Source organism: Dama dama, chromosome 24 (genome assembly GCF_033118175.1).
Source record: "Dama dama isolate Ldn47 chromosome 24, ASM3311817v1, whole genome shotgun sequence".
NCBI lineage: Eukaryota > Metazoa > Chordata > Mammalia > Artiodactyla > Cervidae > Dama > Dama dama.
In genome coordinates this window covers 30,131,769-30,154,144 of record NC_083704.1, presented here as the reverse complement: position 1 = coordinate 30,154,144, position 22,376 = coordinate 30,131,769, and the positions used below count along the sequence as shown (strand labels likewise).

General features: G+C 35.7%; 1 protein-coding gene across 1 annotated transcript in view; it reads left to right on the top strand.

Annotated features, from left to right (window-relative positions):
* The window catches only part of CNTN6 (contactin 6), a 195,954-nt gene that overhangs the window by 133,851 nt on the left and 39,727 nt on the right, over positions 1 to 22,376 (top strand). The window contains 1 exon segment of the mRNA XM_061127769.1: positions 14,744 to 14,871. Within this exon segment, the coding sequence (XP_060983752.1) occupies positions 14,744 to 14,871 (128 nt within the window).

Below are 22,376 nucleotides of genomic sequence, written 5' to 3'. Positions count from 1 at the left end.
TAGGATTACAACTATATGACATTCTGGAAAAGGCAAAACTTTGGAGACAGTACAAAAATCAGTGGTTGCCAAGGAAGGACGAATAAATAGGTGCAGGAGAGAAAAACAAATAGGTAGAATACAGAGAATTTTTAGTTCAGTGGAAATATTCTGTATGATATTATAATAATGCGTGTGCATGGGTGCTCAGTCATGTCTAATTCTTTTGTGACCCCATAGACGTAGCCCTCTAGGCTCCTCTGTTCATGGAATTATCCTGGCAAGAATACTGGAGTGCATTGCCATTGCCTTCTCCAGGGGATCTTCCTGACCCAGGAATTAAACCTGCGTCTACCCGTATCTCCTACATTTCAGACAGATTCTTTAATGCTGAGCAATCAGGAAAGCTCATTATAATAATGGATACATGTTATTACATATGCCTCTAAACAAACAGAATGTACAACACCAAGGGTGAACTCTAAGGTAAACTATGGTCTTTGGGTGACTATATCAGTTTTAACAAGTGTACTCCTCAGGTGGAGAATGTTGATAATGAGGGAGACTAGGCATGTGTTGGCAGGATGAAGGATGTAGATTCCTACGTAGGAAGTCTACCTTTTTCTCAATTTTAAATAAAGGAAAATTCAAAATACAAAGTAATGTAATGATTCAGTAGAAATCAGGATGCAAAGACCTGCATCCTGGCTATGGCTAGTTAAGTTCTTTATTTTTTAGTTTTTAAACAAGATGTCTTAGTTCCTGTCTGACCAAAGATCAAACTGAACCTGTGCCCCTTAAGTGGAAGTGCAGAATCCTAACCACTGGACTACCATGGAATTCCCCATATCATTTTATTTATTTGGGACAAAACTGCTAATCTTTAATATTTGGCGAGACAGAAAGAGTACTGTGAAATGTAGTGAATAAGAGAAGCGGTATGATAAAGAAACTTACATATTTAACTCCAGATTCCCTAGGAAGCAAAAGTAAGAGTGAAGCAAGTAAATATAGGCAGCAATGCAGGCCAGTGGCTCACTTTAACACACATAAATACACAACAGGCAGGCTGGCATCAGCTGGCTTACATAGACTGTCTCCATACAGAAATTACTTGGGGATAAAAAGTTTTTGAAAGGAAAGAAAATGGGATTTTTGTGCTGGCTGCCCCTTTGCCAGTGGGGCTGCATTATCTGGACTTTTGGCAGCCAATGGCACTAAGCGACCCTGGGAAGAGGCACAAGCTGTGTCTGAAACAGCGAAAATCAAAGTTGGCTTGGGAGGATAAATGGGATTCAGACAAGGGGTTGTGGTTGTTGCTCAGGCCTTCAGTCATGTCTGATTCTTTGAGACCCCTTGTACTGTAATGCGACAGGTTCCTCTGTCCATGGGGATTTTTCAGGCAAGAATACTGGAGTGGGTTGCCATGTCCTTCTCCAGGGCATCTTCCTGGATCAGGGATTGAATCCATGTTTCCTGCATGGCAGGCAGATTCTTTCCACTGGGCCACCAGGAAGGGAAGCAATGGAGTACAAATCTTCTACTAGATACTTGGGGAAGAGACCTCTAAGCTTTCATCTGGCAAGTCTCTAAAGACGGACTCTTAAGAGAATTGTGGGAACTCTGTGATCTCACTGCTGAGGGCCCAGGTTCAGTCCATGTGGGCTGACCAAAAATAGGTAAAGCAATTAATTTTTAAAAAACAGAAATATCTGCAAATTGAGAACATTTGTTTTCTCTTTTGAACTTAACTCTTTACTGAAAAGAATATTTGTGCTCTTTCCTAAAAGGCAGAAAAAATAAAAAGATATGATAACATATTTAAGAATTCCTTCCACAAATTTTGCTGAATTTTCTGGTATGTATTTTTCCTTGTTTAGAATTGATTAATGATAATAAGTGATTGTGCTTCACAAAATATGATCTATGCCATTTAGTAGAGAGACTAGATTTTATTTTCTGTGCCTATTCGATCATCTCCGTCTGGAGACAGCACTGCATTTTTATTCTGTCTCTATCCTTTTATCTCTTTTTTCAGGTTACCTGTTGGGTTTTTTACTACTCTGAAGATTTTATAAGAATCATAAAATACATTTTAATAATCCATTGATTAAACCTTTAAATTTATCCTGCACAGAGGTGTGAGATATTTTCTGTGTATAAATACCATTAGAGATGTTTAAAGTTACCGACATAAAAAAGATGAAAAAGAAAACCTTTATTTTGATTTAAATGAGGGAGCATTGGTATTTACTTGTTTGTATATTACTTTCTGTAGCTTGTTAAAATAAGTACTTTTTAAAAGATAACTTATTAAATGACAGTAAGATTAGCATAGATATTGCACCTTAACTATGCTAATCAGGTGCTAAAATTATTAAAATGTAATCTCAATATTTGATCTTAGATGGATTCCAGTGGGACATTTTACCTAAAACCTAAATTGTGCAGAGTCAAAATTTATACATACTTTTCTACTTCTTATCTCATTTTAATCCAATCTATTTTACATTTTCTAGATATCAGTAAAATTAGACAGTCAATTAAAATTTCATGGTCTACAGTATTATCTTTAGACAGAACTGGAAGCAATACTCCAGCTAATAATCTAACTATAAAAATAGCAGTATTGCTCTAGTTTCAGCAATATGAAATTGTAATTGGCCAATGTCCTAATTTCTCTGAGTTTAAGAAATTTAGCTATTACTAGTCTTCTGTGTCCTAAAATTTTGTGATAGGCTATGGTTAATACTAAACAAAAAAAGCAGAGACTTCTTCATTTTCTGTGTACCTGGTGTCTATATAATATAGATCTGTTTTTTCTCTATGTAGGTAAATCAAAGATTGGGCATGCTTTAGCTTCTTTGTAGTGATAAACTGGACGTGAATAACAATATCTATTGCATTTACAAAGTTTATAATGAACAAGTATCTCACACAAATTGGGAAAGCAAGGGGAAAAACATTCAACACTAGTCTGTAGACTAATTCCTTAGAATAACATAACATTTGACACATGCTCCAGGTAAAAGACTCCTACATGTTCATGTGACATCATAGTCTATGTTTCTGATGTTTTATTCACAATAGTTCAAAAGTAGAAGGCAAAGGATATAAAAGTAGAAGGCAACTAGTTAAGACATCTATTACTTTTGTTTTCCCTTTGTGCTACTAACATCCCATGATGTGAGAAGATTGAAATGTTGGACGTTCGATCACACTATATACTCTGCCTTCAATTTATCAGTTAACCTTAAAGTGTTTGCAAATGTTGGTGGCTCAGTTTTTCTAAATTTCTATTTTTCTATGCCAACATAAAATCCCCCAATGTCATTTGACTGTCAGACACAGCTTGTAGTTCTGAATTTCCACCTTTGTATTAATGCCCTAATGCAATTAGATGAATAATGTGATGTATTACACATTATAACTATTAATTATTCTATTGTTGAATGATCATAATACATCTATACATGCAAATGTCTTTAAATTCTAATTATTACAGAACATTTAAAATGTAAATGCCTTAATTTGTGATTTAATCATCTAAATAAATTACTAAGCTTTGGTACTTTGGGAAATTTTTCAATTTGATTGCGTGAACAGGTGAAATATTCTAATTAAGTGGATATTTGAGAATAGACACTGGAGAGGAACAGTGTTATCACTGAACTGTGAAATGATCACAGAGAAAGAGTTAAGGAAGAAACATACATACACCATCAGTTAAGTATTAGAACTTGGTGATGTCAAAACCAAGATAGTCCAGGGACTGATAACTATCTCTTAGTTAAAGTCACAAACCATACCACTGAGTCAGTCAGAGGAAAGGGTTTTTTTAAGAGGTCAGGCAGGAGTAAGAACCAAAGTGAGATTCAAAAACATTGGTCTAAGTCATGTAGGAAAGCAAAGACCAAAACTGGTATCAGCCGAAAATAAGATTAATAGGTATCACTTAATTAATCCAGTTCTTACAAAAAGCCTATTTCTGTACCCAAAATAAAAACGAGAACGCTGCAGATCAGAAAAAACGATTCCACAAGTACAGACAGGATGTGGTATGAATTCAGTGTAGAGTCTTAGTCAGTGAAATGCTGGGGACAATCTGTCACTAGGATCCTTTTAAAAAGTCTAACCTATACCTCTCAGGTCTCTTTGTTGAACTGTGACAAAACACTTTGTCCTTTCACTGCTGTTCCTATTCATGGAATTTCAAAAGTGCTTACATTGTTTAGAAGAATGAAAAATTAGTTCATTAAAGACCTACTAATGGCTAACTAGGAGTAGGGCATATTGCTAAGCATGCTAAACAGTTTACCTGATTTTCACCTCAAGACTCAGTGACACAGATAATATTAATATTCCCATGTTACAGATGAGAAAGCTGACAACTTGCACAGTTGAATAACTTGGACCCAGTAATACAAATATTAAATATGAGGGCTCAGATTCAGTCACTTCCACTGTATAATCATAAGGGATTTGATTTAGGTCATACCTGAATGGTCTAGTTGTTTTCCCTACTTTCTACAATTTAAGTTGAATTTGGCAATAAGGAGTTCATGATCTGAGCCGCAGTCAGCTCCTGGTCTTGTTTTTTTTGACTGTATAGAGCTTCTCTATCTTTGGCTGCAAAGGATATAACCAATCTGATTTCGATGTTGACCATCTGTATGTCCATGTGTAGAGTTTTCTCTTGTATTGTTGGAAGAGGGTGTTTTCTATGACCAGTGTATTCTCTTGGCAAAACTCTACTAGCCTTTTCCCTGCTTCATTCTGTACTCCAAGGCCAAATCTGACTATTACTCCAGGTGTTTCTTGACTTCTACTTTAGCATTCCAGGACCCTATAATGAAAAGGACATCTTTTGGGGGTGTTATTCCTAGAAGGTCTTGTAGGTCTTCATAGAACCACTCAACTTCAGCTTCTTCAGCATTACTGGTCAGGGCATAGATCTGAATTACCGTGATATTAAATTGTTTGCCTTGGAAATGAAGAGAGATGGTTCTGTCATTTCTGAGATTGCATCCAAGTACTATATTTCAGACTCTTCTGTTGACTATCATAACTACTCCATTTATTCTAAAGGATTCTTGCCCACAGTAGTAGATATAATGGTCATCTGAGTTAAATTCATTGGAAGTAAGAAATAGATTTAAGGGACTAGATCTGTTAGAGTGCCAGATGAACTATGGACAGAGGTTCGTGACATTGTACAGGAGACAGGGATCAAGACCATTCCCAAGAAAAAGAAATGCAAAAAATTAAAATGGCTGTCTGAGGAGGCCTTACAAATAGCTGAGAAAAGAAGAGAAGTGAAAGCAAAGGAGAAAAGGAAAGATATTCCCATTTGAATGCAGAGTTCCAAAGGATAGCAAGGAGAGATAAGAAAGCCTTTCTCAGTGATTAGTGCAAAGAAATAGAGAAAAACAATAGAATGGGAAAGACTAGAGATCTCTTCAACAAAATTAGAGATACCAAGGGAACATTTCATGCAAAGATGGGCTCAATAAAGGTCAGAAATGGTATGGACCTAACAGAAGCAGAAGATATTAAGAAGAGGTGGCAAGAATACACAGAACTATACAAAAAAGACTTTCATGACCCAGATAATCACGATGGTGTGATTACTCACCTAGAGCCAGACATCCTAGTGTGAGAAGTCAAGTGGGCCTTATGAAGCATCACTATGAACAAAGCTAGTGGAGCTGATGGAATTGCAGTTGAGCTATTTCATATCCTCAAAGATGATGCTGTGAAAGTGCTGCACTCAATAAGCCAGCAAGTTTGGAAAACTCAGCAGTGGCCACAGGACTGGAAAAGGTCTGTTTTCATTCCAGTCCCAAAGAAAGGCAATGCTCAAACTACCACACAATTGGATTCATCTCACAAACTAGTAAAGTAATGCTCAAAATTCTCCAAGCCAGGCTTCAACAGTATGTGAACCGTGAACTTCCAGCCATTCAAGCTGGTTTTAGAAAAGGCAGAGGAACCAGAGATCAAATTGCCAACATCTGCTGGATCATTGAAAAAGCAAGAGAGTTCCAGAACAACATCTATTTCTGCTTTATTGACTATGCCAAAGCCTTTGACCATGTGCATCACAACAAACTGGAAAATTCTGAAAGAGATGGAAATACCACACCACCTGACCTGCCTCCTGAGAAATCTGTGTGCAGGTCAAGAAGCAACAGTTAGAATGGTCATGGAACAACAAACTGGTTCCAAATAGGGAAAGGAGTACATCAAGGCTACATATTGTCACCCTGCTTATTTAACTTATATGCAGAGTACATCATGAGAAACACTGGCTGGATGAAACACAAGCTGGAATCAAGTTTGCCAGGAGGAATATCAGTAACGTCAGATATGCAGATGACACCACCCTTATAGCAGAAAGTGAAGAAGAACTAAAGAGCCCCTTGATGAAAGTGAAATAGGAGACTGAAAAAGTTGGCTTAAGACTCAAAATTCAGAAAACTAAGATCATGGCACCCAGTCTTCTCACTTAGTGACAAATAGATGGGGAAACAGTGGAACCAGTGACAGATTTGGGGGGGAGGTGCTCCAAAATCACTGTAGATGGTGATCACAGCCATAAAATTAAAAGAAGCTTACACCTTGGAAGAAAAGTTATGACCAATCTAGACAGCATATTAAAAAGCAGAGACTACTTTGCCAACAAAGGTTTGTCTAGTCAAAGCTATGTTTTTTTGCAGTAGTCCTGTATAGATGTGAGAGTTGGACTATAAAGAAAGCTGAGTGTCAAAGAATTGATCCTTTTAAACTGTGGTGTTGGACAAACTCTTGAGAGTTTCTTGAACTGCAAGAAGATCCTACTAGTCCAACCTAAAGGAAATCAGTCCTGAATATTCATTGGAAGGACTGATGTTGAAGCTGAAACTCCAATACTGTGGCCACCTGATGTGAAGAGCTGACTCATTTGAAAAGAGTCTTATGCTAGAAAGATTGAAAGAAGGAGAAGAAGGGGAAGACAGAGGATGAGATGGTTGGATGGCATCACCAACTCAAGGGACATGAGTTTGAGTAAACTCTGAGAATTGGTGATGGACATGGAGGCCTGGCGTGCTGCAGTCCATGGATATGGAAAGAGTGGGTATGACTGAGTGACTGAACTAAATTGAGATTCAATCATAAGCAGTTGAGCCCCATTCCATGTTTGCTAAATAATACTACTACTGACAACACCATTATTGCATAGGACAGTGTGAGAGAAGAAAACTAATCCTTAGTATCAGTATTGCTATCATCATCACCCTATGTTTTTGGTTAAAACTCTCCCATGGTAAGGGATATCAAACTTGCTTTTACTATTGCAAAAAAGCTTAGAGTCCTGAGAAAATGTGCATATGTGCACACAAATAAATGTTCCATTACATTTGGTGAGTCAAATTAAAAACCTCCAATATTAAAGAGAATGTTATGCAAATACTGTATATATCCTCATGGACTGTGGCTCACCAGGCTACTCTCCACTTGGAATTTTCCATGCAAGAATATTGGATGGGGTGCCATTTCCTACTCCTGAGGATCCTCCCAACCCAGACCCAGAGATCAAACCTGCATTCTTGCATCTCCTGCACTGGCAGGCAGGTTCTTTACCATCAGCACCACCTGGGAAGCCTATGTATATGTACATGTATTTACCTGCTTCACTCTTACTTTTGTTTCCTAGAGAATCTGGAGTAAACTATGTAACTTTCTCTATTTTACCCCTCCTCTTATTCACTGCATTTCATAATATTCTCTCTGTCTCTCCAAATATTAAAGATTATCATATGCATGTGTGTGTGTGTGTGTGTGTGTGTGTGTGTGTGTGTGTGTGTGTGTATACATTCAAATTTGTACTCTGAGAAACTATTAGGTTGGCCAGGGTTCATTTGGATTTTCCATAAGATGTTACAGAAAAACCTAAATAAACATTTGGCCTCATTAGTAACTATACTTTGTAAACTTAAAGTGAAAGAGCACTTGCTAAAATAAGTGCTTCTTATCTTCGACAAAGGAGGCAAGGCCATACAATGGAAAAAAGACAACCTCTTTAACAAGTGGTGCTGGGAAAACTGGTCAACCACTTGTAAAAGAATGAAACTAGAACACCTTCTAACACCATACACGAAAATAAACTCAAAATGGATTAAAGATCTAAATGTAAGACCAGAAACTATAAAACTCCTAGAGGAGAACATAGGCAAAACACTCTCCAACACAAACCACAGCAGGATCCTCTATGACCCACCTCCCAGAATATTGGAAATAAAAGCAAAAAGAAACAAATGGGACCTAATTAAACTTAAAAGCTTTTGCACAACAAAAGAAACTATAAGCAAGGTGAAAAGACAGCCTTCAGAATGGGAGAAAATAATAGCAAACGAAACAACAGACAAAGGATTAATCTCAAAAATATACAAGCAGCTCCTACAGCTCAATACCAGAAAAATAAATGACCCAGTCAAAAAATGGGCCAAAGAACTAAACAGACATTTCTCCAAAGAAGACATACAGATGGCTAACAAATGCATGAAAAGATGCTCAACATCACTCATTATCAGAGAAATGCAAATCAAAACCACAATGAGGTACCATTAAATGCCAGTCAGGATGGCTGCTATCCAAAAGTCTACAAGCAATAAATGCTGGAGAGGGTGTGGAGAAAAGGGAACCCTCTTACACTGTTGGTGGGAATGCAAACTAGTACAGCCGCTATGGAGAACAGTGTGGAGATTCCTTAAAAAACTGGAAATAGAACTGCCATACGACCCAGCAATCCCACTCCTGGGCATACACACCGAGGAAACCAGATCTGAAAGAGACACGTGCACCCCAATGTTCATCGCAGCACTGTTTATAATTGCCAGGACATGGAAGCAACCTAGAAGCCCATCAGCAGACGAATGGATAAGGAAGCTATGGTACTTATACACAATGGAATATTACTCAGCCATTAAAAAGAATTCATTTGAATCAGTTCTAATGAGATGGATGAAACTGGAGCCCATTATACAGAGTGAAGTAAGCCAGAAAGATAAAGACCAATACAGTATATTAATGCATATATATGGAATTTAAAAAGATGGTAACGATAACCCTATATGCAAAACAGAAAAAGAGACACAGATGTACAGAAGAGACTTTGGGACTCTGTGGGAGAAGGCGAAGGTGGGATGTTCTGAGAGAATAGCATTGAGACAAGTATACTATCAAGGGTGAAACAGACCACCAGCCCAGGTTGGATGCATGAGACAAGTGCTCAGGGCTGGTGCACTGGGAAGACCCAGAGGGATGGGATGGGGAGGGAGGCGGGAGGGGGGATTGGGATGGGGAACACATGTAAATCCATGGCTGATTCATTTCAATGTATGGCAAAAACCACTACAATATTGTAAAGTAATTAGCCTCCAACTAATAAAAATAAATGAAAAAAATAAAACAAAATAAGTGCTTCCTCATCTAGAGAGACAGACATGGTTGGAATCTATACTACCTAGCAGGTACATTGAGGTACCCCCTTCTTTCCATGCCTCGCTTTCCTGACTTGTAAAATGGGGATGATACAAATAGTGAGCACAGAGGTTTACTTAATGAATCAATAAATTGACATTTTTAGGGCTTCCCAAGTGGCACTAGTGGTTAAAAAATCTGCCTGCCAGTGCAGGAGACTTAAGAGACATGTGTCTGACCCTTTGGTTGGGAAGAACCCCTGGAGGAGGAAATGGAAACCCGCTCCCGTATTCTTGCCTAAGAAATCCCATGGACAGAGGACCCTAGTGGGCTACAGTCCATGGGGTCGCAGAGTTGGACACGACTGAGCACGGAATGCATACATATGCTTAGTAGAGGACTTGTGCAGACAGCATGCAATAATACTTCACAACCTGCTTGAGTTTTGACCAGTGAGTTTAGTTCTGCAAAATAATAACCTTGATATTGACATTATCTATTTTTCACATACCTATTGTAATATTTAACACAGTATCTGGAACACAATAGACGTTTAATGAATATTTGCTGAATAAATTTAGAAGCATGATGATCTCTATAAATGCTCTATAAACTGCTTCTAAATTTTTAGAATCCTTACCATATTCCATGGTACTTTAATATTTTCATACATGCTTTTATAATCTATTGTCTGTTAGCAATGTAATCTCAGCCTTAAGTTCTAATTTAAATATATACCTGTATTATATGTAATCAATCACTTCAATGTCTTTTGCTTTCTTCTCTGTGGCTTATATTCTCTTTGATAATTATTTATGCAAATTTCCATTTTTATCACCAGAATGTTTTCCCAGTTTTTAGATAACCAAGCATATCTACACTTGTGGCTCTGTTTTGTTTTTAAATGCCAGAGAGGCTTATGTAAATAAAGATAGAATATTTTAATGTGCTTTATTAATATGTCCTTTACAACCCTCCAGATAGCATTTTGAAGTATCTTTTAGAATAATCCAAAAGAAGGATAGAAAAATTCAGCCTTTATTGTTCTTTATCAATGTTACCAAAACCATCAATTAAAATGTTCCAGTTAATTTTGACATGTGCATCCTTCCTTATCTGAAAATGTCAATTGCTCAGTTTGCTTAATACAGTTTGAAGTCAACTGGGTGTTCTTTCTTTTTTTAAATCATTTATACTAAGCCATGTTTTGATATGTGACAGATTGGAAAGTCTCACTTTTCTTTAATAGTTTTTGTTTAATTATTCTGCATAAATTTACAGATATGATTAGGTAGTTTGACTCTATCTACCTTACTAAAGACTGAATTTTCTTACTGTATTTTAAATCTCTTATTAATGAAAAAATAATCTGAAATATTCATACCACTTACTTATCACATTAAAATGTCAAATTATGGTAAATGTCTGGCTTTCTATATCCTAGTTAACTTGGGAGAATTACACTCTCAATTATCTATTTTTTATAAATGAAAAATTGGTTTGTTTACTAGTTTGGTTTCATAAAATGTTTTTATAAAACATTTAAATCTAAGATTTCTTATTCTTCTGTACATTTTTGCATATTGTGAGTGTGTGTTAGTCCCTCAGTCTTGTCCAACTCTTTGTGATCCCATGAACTATAGCCCGCCAGGCTCCTCTGTACATGGAATTCTCCAGGCAAGAATACCGGAGTGGGTAGCAATCTCCTTCTCCAGGGGATCTATCCTTCCCAGGGATTGAACCTGTGTCTCCTGCATTGCAGTCAGATTCTTTAAGATTTCAGCCACCAGGGAAGTCCTTTTTGCATACTGACCTTATGAAAACAAAATGGATTCTTCAGTTTAGCTCAGTCGCTCCGTCGTGTCCAACTCTTTGTGACCCCATGAACTGCGGCATGCCAGGCCTCCCAGTCCATCACCAACTCTTGGAGTTTACTCAAACTCATGTCCATTGAGTTGATGATGCCATCAAACCATCACATCCTCTGTCGTCCCCTTCTCCTCCTGCCTTCAATCTTTCCCAACATCTGGGTCTTTTCCAATGAGTCAACTCTTCACATCAAGTGGTCAAAATATTGGAGTTTAGCTTCAGCATCAGTCCTTCCAATGAACACCCAGTACTGATTTCCTTTAGGATGGACTGGTTGGATCTCCTTGCAGTCCAAGGGACTCTCAAGCGTCTTCTCCAATACCGCAGTTCAAAAGCATCAATTGTTCTGTGCTCAGCTTTCTTTATAGTCCAACTCTCACATCCATACATGACTACTGAAAAACCATAGCCTTGACCAGATGGACCTTTGTTGGCAAAGTAATGTCTCTGCTTTTTAGTATGCTATCTAGGTTGGTCATAACTTTCCTTCCAAGGAGTAAGCATCTTTTAATTTCATGGCAGCATCACTATCTGCAGTGATTTTGGAGCTCCCCAAAATAAAGTCAGTCACTGTTTCCACTGTTCCCCCTCTATTTGCCATGAAGTGATGGGACCGGATGCCATGATCTTAGTTTTCTGAATGTTGAGCTTTAAGCCAACTTTTTCACTCTCCTCTTTCACTTTCATCAAGAGGCTCGTTAGTTCTTCTTCACTCTCTGCCATAAGGGTGGTGTCATCTGCATATGTGAGGTTATTGATATTTTTCCTGGCAATCTTGATTCCAGCTTGTGCTTCATCCAGCCCAGCATTTCTCATGATATACTCTGAATATAAGTTAAATAAGCAGGGTGACAATATACAGCCTTGACATACTCCTTTTCCTATTTGGAACCAGTCTATTGTTCCATGTCCAGTTCTAACAGTTGCTTCCTGACCTGCATACAGGTTTCTCAAGAGGCAGGTCAGGTGGTCTGGTATTCCCATCTCTTTCAGAATTTTCCTCAGTTTATTGTGATCCACACAGTCAAAGGCTTTGGCATAGTCAATAATACAGACTAAAATCTTACTTATAAAGAATTGAACAATGTTCTCAAACATTATTGTGCATACAAATTACTGAAAATCATGTTAATATGCAAAGTTTGATTCAGTAGGTCTGGGATGAGACCACATTTTGAGGCATAAACACCTAAGATTATCTTAAGGCCATCTAATGATGACTCAATGGATATTTCTTGAATGTTATAGTCAACATGCACAATTATTTATTGCAAGTGAGGCAAAGCAATGATTTTTGAAAGAGCATGAGAACTCAGTTGCAATGTTCAATTCATTCTTTGATGCTTATTAGCTGCTTTGATTTGGACAGATTTTATCTTTTCCTAGTGTTAGTATGCCTTCTTATTATCCCAAGCTTGAGAAATGTCTATTGATTGACTAAGATTTCAAAAGAAATAATCTGTTTTAATGATGACAATTTCAGTTCAATTTAACAAACTACTGGACATATACAATGAGTTAAAAGAGTGGTATACTCAGGTAATAATAAACCACAGTTTATATGAATTATCCTTTTCTGCAAGTTAAGTGAAACATTATATGACATACAAGCATTGGCATTACTAGTTGGGAAGTTTGATGGTCTTTAGCTATCAGCAGGTATATATTTTTAACATTTAAAATTATTTTGGCAAAAATTTAATGTTTCTATGTTGCTTAAAATTCTTAGTTTTTCTAAATTCTAGAGGTAAATTATGTACCCAAATGTATCTCACATCGATTTCTTCTAATTGAATCAGATAAGGAATTGTTTGGGGCCAGACCCTTGCTACATACTGGAATATCTTTGTAACTGTTCATTAACAATATGATTCAACTGCTAGCATAAATTGGGATCAAGAAATCTAGACATTTCAGAAATTAAATAAGATATCAATTATTTGCTAATGGGACATACTCCAAGATAATGACTTAAAAACTTCTGATTATGTGTCATGGAATATTCTAAACCCAGAAGTGGCTCCTTTCACTCAGTTGGCAATAGAATATAGGACTCATCACTAATAATAAATCAACATCGGAAGCTGGTTTGGTACAAATTGTAGTTGGCTAATATTCTCTGTGTTTCAAATTGGGTAATTAATTATATTAGCTACATTTCCTGTAATAAACATATTAGAAACAATGATATGTTTGCAATGAAACAAATATGGTTTTGCTATTTTTAATAGATGTGATATGCATGCCACTTCCCTTTCTTTCCTTTAAAACCATTGTCATTACAAATGAATTTTCACTACTTATTTTTATGCAATACTGACTACCTACCTAGTGCTTTTACAGTTTTGTTTTTTTTTTTTCAAACTTTCAACTTTTTATTTTGTATTGGGGCATAGCCAATTAACAATGTTGTAATTTCAGGTGACACAAACTCCCCTCCCATTCAGGCTGTCATAGAACAATGGGTAGAGTTCCATGTACTATACAATAGGTCCTTCCTTGTTGGTTATCCATTTTGAATATAGCAGTCTGTGTTTTTAAAAGATCATAAATCAAATTTATAAGACAAAATTGGGTACATGTTCTTTTGTTTCATTTTGTCTTCTTATTAAAACACTGATGATGATTTTGCCAAGAAACCAATATTAGGGTTTCCCTTGATTACAACAGTGTTCTGATGTTTACTTTTGACTATTTCTGAGTTTCAGAGAAAATTTCATAAGAACCATTTTATGAAAGACTGAAAATTCTTAAATAGCAATCCCTCCATTGTATACTATGTGATTACATGTATTTTAGGAATATTTAATTCAGTCTGATTTTTGAAGTCTTCATTCATTTTACTCCTATCTTTCTCCTTTTGATGGAATAGCCCATCATAAGATGGGCCTGAGCCCTTTAGCTATGGGACCATGTGGATGGTTCCTTTAGCTCACTAGCACAGGCAACTATCACCATGGTTGAGAACCTATTGTTTGGTAGCTGAAAGTCTTAAGTAAAATCAGGTTTATAAAGCCAGAGTTAACAGTGTGAATATCAGCTTGCATGTCTCTAACACCAACTTCAATTTTCAGCAGAGAGTTGACTTTTCAAAATGCACAGTGAATAGTTGCATTTGTTTTTAATCAAGCAAATGGGCACTGCAGCATCAAGCACTCATTTGATTTTTAATGTGCATTGGTATCACCAATTATAATTCAAGTGACAGCATAAATAATGGTCAATACTGTGTCAGAATAAAAGCAGTTGCCATTTTTTCTAACATGCAGATTCAGAGATTACTCACAATTAAAAGCAGAATAATAGGAAAGGGATATATTCATATTATCAAATACAGCCATGGTTTTAGAAATGCTTTAAAATGAAAGTAAGAGGTTGAAACTTACCAGTTTTACAGAACCTTACTTATATTAATTATAAATTTTTTTTTTAGAGTGTTTCTCTTGGAGGACGGTAGCCTCAAAATATATAATGTTACCAGGTCGGATGCCGGATTATATACTTGCATAGCTACAAATCAGTTTGGTGTTGCAAAGAACACTGGCAGCCTCATCATAAAAGGTATTTTACTATCTTTGTTTGTGTTTGATGAACACTGGAGACACGTATGGATACCCGACCTCTATCACAGTCAACCCTGCATCATATTGCATATGTGAAATATTTGATTTCACAACTTATTTGAGTAGTGCCCTTATATTTATTAATAGCATGCTCACTTTGCCAGTGGAACAGCATGGTAGATGTGAATAGCTTGACAGTTCAAAAACTGTCCAGTGAATAATAAGACAAAACTAAAACCTGCACTTAAAATACGCGGATTTCCACAAATGCCTCAGTGAGAGGAATTTATGAATATTTTGATGATGTTTCTTTCAGAAACTCTCAATTGTGTGAAAAATTTACCTGGATGTAAGGTTGCCAAGTACATAGTCAATTCATTTGTTTCTATAACTCTGGGTACTTAACTATAACTAGCGAAATGCAGACTTTCTTGCATTCTCCTTAATAAGCAGTTCTTTACAAAGAGAAAAAAATTAAAATATTGGTGACATGTAAATCATTATTAGATTCCCATCACAGTAAATGGATATGTTCACCCGATTTCAGATGGTAAAACTGCACACTCTCTTCTTGAAACTTTTAAACTAGCATCAGTCCAAATGTAACTACATATATCACCAAGGGACATAATTAGGATTAGACGCTCCTATTCTCCATCTCTGCTACTTTATTGAATCTCAGCTCATAAAACTAGTATGTATAGGGGAAGCCAGGTCACTTTTTCATTTCATTGCCTCCTGGATGATCAAAATGACTGTCTTCAGAGAGGAGTCCGAGCAGGTTATTAAGCCTAAATGATTAAATTCAGCAATTGGTGTTTTATCATCATTTCTATTAGAAATAAATAAGTTCAATAAAAAGTACTTAGCTGCTACCCACCAATTATCCTTTAAAATGTCTAAAGGAAAATAAACACCCACTTTTATCCCTAGAAGATATTTCTGCCAACTTTATCTTAAGCCTATTATATTATACCAACAATTGTCTGAAACACTCAAGGGAAATGTAAATGATAGAACTTGTGTAAAAATCTAACCAGTGTGGCATATTTTGAAAAATTTCACTTCTTTAATACTGTGTTGTCATCAGGTTTTTAAGACTGATATGGACTTAATGTTTTAAGGAATGTGCTATAATTATATTTAATGATAGAGAATTACCCCAGCAACTTTTTGGTAATACTCATGTACTGAAAAGTGTGAATGCTTTATGTTTGAAGAAATAACATGTCCATCAAGGGAAGAAAAAGAAATTACCTTATTTCCAATTTAGACACTATGGGTGGTATTCATTCATTATATTACAATAGAAGATCAATATATGCTGGAAAGACATGCAGTTAATTTTTCTAGGTATGGAGAAACCCAGAAGGAATTAAAACATGAAATATTAAAAATAGAACATATCAGTAGTGAAAATGTAGTTTCTCAAAAGTTTTGGTGGACTACTGGTGATGGGTAAGCGGGACCAACAGTTTGCTGCTAAAATACAATGACGAGATCCTTTCACCCCAAAGACTAACGAAAAAAAAAAAATTATAAATAAATTAAGCAATACAGATAGTTTCTCTTCCTCAATATTTTCTTTTGCCTTTGGCATCATAATGATTGTACATCACTAATCAATGGAAGAAAAACCATGTGAGAAGATTCACATAAATATGAGAAACTCAGAAACATCTGCTCAGTTCTAAAGATAGCATGTGGATACTTCAGAAGTGAAACATAGCCATGTAGGTTCCTGATTCTTAGGACAGAAACAAGTTGATGGGTATTTGGGGATTTTCCATAAAACACACCATAATCCTCAGGTACTCTAATTTCTCTGTGAGTAAGAAAATAATTAAATAAGATTGCTCAGTTAAAAAGTTGACATAGTTTTGCTTATTTCTAATGTCCTTTGCTGGAAATACTAAAACAAAATTATCTCAACCTGTATTCTGGTCATCTTCATCTTCTCCACTTTTCCTTCTTTTGTAGCATATTTCATCTTCCTACAAATGATAATATTCACTTATTCACACGTATTTTGTCCCTATCTTTCCCTGCTTCTAGAAAAGAAATGAAAAAGGTAACGTTGTCACAAATTTTAGTACAGTCCTGGGAACTGTATATGTTTACTAAATATTTATTGATTGAGTGAAAGAATCTCACCTTATCCCCCTTGGTTCTCAGAGATAATTTCTATCCTGACTTCTCTGCTCTAAAATCTGAGTTTTCAATTTTTCAGGATTTATACTTGTTAGACTACTTCATAGTAGAGCACTTCAAAGGCAAATAATAAACTTCTAAATGCTTTCACTTTTCCAATTTTAGTGTTTGTAGTTACATGATTTTAATGCACAGAGAACTCCACACTCTGCAAGGAGGGACAAATAGGAAGCTACATGAAAATCTAAACTACTTCATGGACAGAACTCACTGTTCTTGTATTTTCAGTACAATACCAGATGATTTACATATGCAAAAGGATTTAAATCAATATGCATGAATATCATTATTTTCAGTCATTTATATCCCATGATGGGAAGGAAAGTGTGTTTGTTATTTTTAGCCTTCATGAAATATCCACATCCCATTTCAAGGGGATTTGGAGATTTTTTGTTTCTTTGCCATTGACAGTAGCCATTAATGTAATAAAAATAAACACACATACATATCATATACATTTAAGAAAAACTACATAAACACAAAATATAAAAGCATATTTAGAAACTTTGCTTTATTACTCATCTGTAATGCATACACTGTGGGATTCTTATACAAAATAGTTCTCAGATAAGTCTATCATTAGCATATCCTCTTAATGAGACTGCTGTCTCTAGTTCCTTTTCATGTAGGAATGTTGAAGGTATCACTGCCAAAAATTATTATTTTACAACCTATAGAAGTGAAGCTGTTATCTGAGAAGGAAACATAATATGCATTGATTCAGTCATTTTCTTGACTATTAAGAGCAGCCATCTGGCTGTTTGTGAAGACGATTTAATATTTCTCTGTGTGCTTGCAAATGTGTGTGTGTGTATGTGTGCCTGTATATGTGTACGTGTTTGTATTTTCCTATCTATAGTGTTCGTTTATTGTCATTACAGCATCAAATATAATTTTGTCTCTCAAATCAAGATCAGCTTACAGTGACCTTTCTGGTAATATGGTGGTAAAGAGCAAATGAGAAATTTCAGTAAAACTGATAAAACAATCATCTTTCTTTGAATTTACTTATCAGCCTCAGTCATGCAAGAAACTCTGTTGCTAGATAACGTGTAAAAAGATAATAGTTACAAGAGTAAGATATTTTAGCTTAGTTTTTAGCTGATATGGCTTATCTGTGTTAAGAGGATTCTGAAGTTATCTACACTGTATGTTGGAAATTTCTATTTCACTAATGCAGCAGGATAAAGCAATTTGCCATTCAAACATTGGAAATGCAATTAGCACCAGCCTTGCCAGAGCCTCAGAAGATGCCCAGGGTAATTTTAGGACATGTTCCATGGGCACAAACAGAAAATTGAAAGGAAAGAGAGTTTAAATGTCTTCGTTTCGAGGACTTGTAAAATTACAAAGTGTGCATACACTAAGAGGTATATGAAAGTCACATAAAAGGGAAAAATATTTGATCTGGCATTTGGAAAATTATTAAAAAGCACAGAAACAGCAGGCTCGAGAAATTATCTTGTTTGCAGGCAACATTTGTTTTTGTTTCCCCACTGGAGAAGTTTTGGATGTTCAATTATAGGCCTCATTGCTTCAGCATTATTTTCAACTGAAATGTCGGAACTTGGAAAAGCATATCTAATGTGCAAATTAAGTTTATTGCTGCTCATTTAGTTGTTTATTCTTTGTGATAGAAGTCTTTATTATACCAGCATGGAGAGTGGCCTATCCATTTTCTCCAGCAGAAGAGGGTGTTCACTAATGCGATTCTACATTTACTAAGAGAAATACCAAGATAGGCAGATAATTGGAGGCCTTGTGGCTTTCCATGGCAGTTTAAAAGATTTGAGGTGTTTAACTCAGCTGTATCTAGAAGCCCAGCTTTCCTGAGTAAACAAAAATACAATTTCACAGAGGTGACAAGACACAATGGAATATATCCATTATTTTGTAGTGGCTGAATTTTCCGAGTACTGCTAATGTCTTTCCCCAAATGTTTAATTCTACATCCCAATTTTATACAAAGAATGAATTAAAAGATTTAATATAAAAAAGACTTTGACTTAAAATTTTTTAATGGAAGTATTTGTAAGGTGAAAAAATATATACTGAATTTTTACACTGTCTAGATATGAAATTTTCATTCCCCCTTGAACATTGAAAATAATGCCAAGAGAGTTCTTGAGACCTGAATTTCATAATTTCTTCAAGAATAAAGGAGAAAAAAAAACAAAAAGCATTCATGTATGGAAACCCAATAATGTCAATAATACTTTGGCCTTCATAACAATTTAGATCATAGTCTTTTAAAAATCTAGCACATATCACTCAAATAAAATTTCCAGGTATGTTAAGCAGCTTTTTTTCTTTTAAATATATATTACACAATATATAATAGGATAGGCATTGTATATTAATTATAATTAATGAATTATAAATTTGCACATTTTTTGATTATTCAAGAAAATTGTCACCAAACCTACTATTGGTGAAAATTTTGCACTGTTTTATTTACTCTGAATAAAAATAGGGGATGTAGAGCTTGTGGTTTGTGCCAATTAAAGCAGTCAAATAGATGAGCATATACCACTTCTTAAAGTGGTGAAAAGCAGAGACTTTGAAATTAGATTTATTAGTTCAATTATGAACTAGCATGAGATTCTAAAGAGTTTGTTTTTGCTGTTATTAATGTTGCATTATTTATTATCATCATTAATATTTTTTATCAAGTACATACTCTGCTCCAGGCATTGTGACAGGTCCCTTATGTATGTCATCTCACTGAACCCTCAGAACAACACTTTGATGCAAGTGATCATTAGAGATTGAGGTATAGAGGGCTAAAATTACTTGACAAGGTCCTTGTGTTATTGATATTAAGTGGCAGAACTCTTTTTATCCTTCTTTTTTACATTCCAGTAAAGTTATGTAATAATAATTACATGAGATAATTTCACATGGCATTGTTTAAAGTTCAGAAAAAGACATAGTAATTTGCAGATATTAGTACTTCCCTCTAAATACTTCATTTTAATTTATTATAGTTCAATATTTGATTACACTCATTATCATTTAAGTAAACTTTACATATGTAAAGAAACATATAAGTCTTAAGTGTACATTTGCTGAATTTTGGCTAATGCATACACCCCTGTAACCCCAAAGTCTACCAAAATACATTTTCAGCTTGCCTGGTAGCTCAGACAGTAGAGAATCTACCTGCAATACTGGAGACCTGGATTCAATCTCTGGGTTGGGAAGATCCCCTGGAGAAAGGAATGGCAACCCACCTCAGTATTTTGCCTGGAGAATTCCATGGACAGAGGAGCCTGACAGGCTACAGCCCATGGGGTCGCAAAGAGTAGAACACAGCTGAATTACTAACACTTTCACTTTCACATAGATTGTTCCCTCATGCCCCTCCCTGGCCCCACCCTATTCCTAGAAGCAACAAGGGTCATGATGTTTTTTCTGCCATATATGTCATACAAATACCATCATACTGTACATACTCACTCTTTGGTATCTGACTTCCCTCACTTGACTTAAACCACTGGCCACCAACCTTCTCTCTATTAAAAATGAGCAAAACTCATGTAAATCCATGGCTGATTCATGTCAATGTATGGCAAAAACCACTACAATATTGTAAATAAAAATAAATGGGAAAAAATAAAAATTTTTAAAAAAATGAGCAAAACTAAGCAAAACTTTACCAACAGTGGGTTTAGTCTGTGCAGTACAAAAAAAAAAAAAAAAAAAATCTTGAATTTTAAATACCTTTGCCTTCATTTTCCCTCTCAAATTTATTCACACTGTACCCTAAGTATTTGGTTAACAATTGGAAGTTCAGTCTTGTTTTTTTGCCATGATTCCATTCTGAGGCTAAAGTAGTGAACAGACTTCTCTGTTCCTTGGATTTTCTATTTCTAAACTAGCACAGTGGTCACTCAAGCTCTAGTGCTTTTTGTTTTTTTAAGGAAAAATGTGTGTCATTACAACATTAAAAAAAAAAAAAACACGCATATGCAAGCTTTTCAGTCTATGGATCCTGAATACTCAAAGAAAGAGTTTTTAGCAAATTCATTCAAGTCAAGAAAATGAATAGGGTAGGAAAAGGGGTGAGGGAGTGCAGAGGGGAAAAATAATCAACAGAATTAATTGACTCTAATTTTCCTCTTCTGAATTTTATTTTCTTACTTCATCTTCCCTAAGTCTAACATAGGGCTTCTCAGGTGGCACTAGAGGTAAACGAACCTGCCTGCCAGTGTAAGAGACAGAGATTCAATCCCTGGGTGGGGAAGATCCCCTGGAGGAGGGCATGGCAACCCGCTCCAGTACTCTTGCCTGGAGAATACCACAGACAGAGGAGCCTGGTGGGCTATGGTCTATAGGGTCACAAAGAGTTGGATACAACTGAAGCAACTTAGCATGGACGCATGCAAACCTAACATAAACATTCAGAAGGAAACATTTTCTATTAGGTCCTGTAGCCAGGCAAAATTAAAATTTTCTAATTTCATCGCTTATAAAGCTATGGAACACTTTAACCTGGTGTTTTACTACAACCCAGATAAAGTTACAGTTGGAGGACTGAGTGAACATTATCTATTTATAGGAAATATAAATATGATCCATAAATAGTCATTGCCTATTATGTATTAATCTCTTTGAAAGTGAGTTGTTGGCATATTTAATTCATTAAGCAGAATCTACAGTGCATGCTCTTTTTAAACATATGTAAGGCCCTGTTTTGATTACTTGCTAATACAGAAGATCTGTGTTTACATTCTATATTACTTTCTAGGGAATTTTTCAGTGTTACCTTGCATGATACTTAGACCTGTTTTTTCATTTAGACAACTTAAATTTAAGACAATTACCTTCTCCAGACGGTTCTTCGTTTGTTTCTTTTACTCAGGGGTTCAGAGTAGTCTTTTAATATTTGCTTCAAATCATTTAAATATTGAAGTGGAAGATAAATGGGTAATGGTAACTGCAGGGAAACTATAATATATTGACCATGGTTACTTTGTGCATTGGAATTAAATTATACTCTGCCTGTGGTAGAATACAATATGAATGTGAAATGCTGCACATAGATTTTAATCTGAAAAACATGTGTCTGAGCAGATCATTTTGCACTGGCTAAGAGGATATAAAGCAACCAAGCCTACTGAAAGTATAGGTACAGAGAGGAAAAGTATATTAAATAAAGATTAAAAACTCCTCCATTTCTGTCTTGCTAGAGGTGGGGAATTAGACTCCATCACACCAATTTCCTTGTTTGTTTGTCTTCTCTGTAGGGTTTATTTCAGAGTATTAGCCTTGATTTCCCTGTGCTTGCTT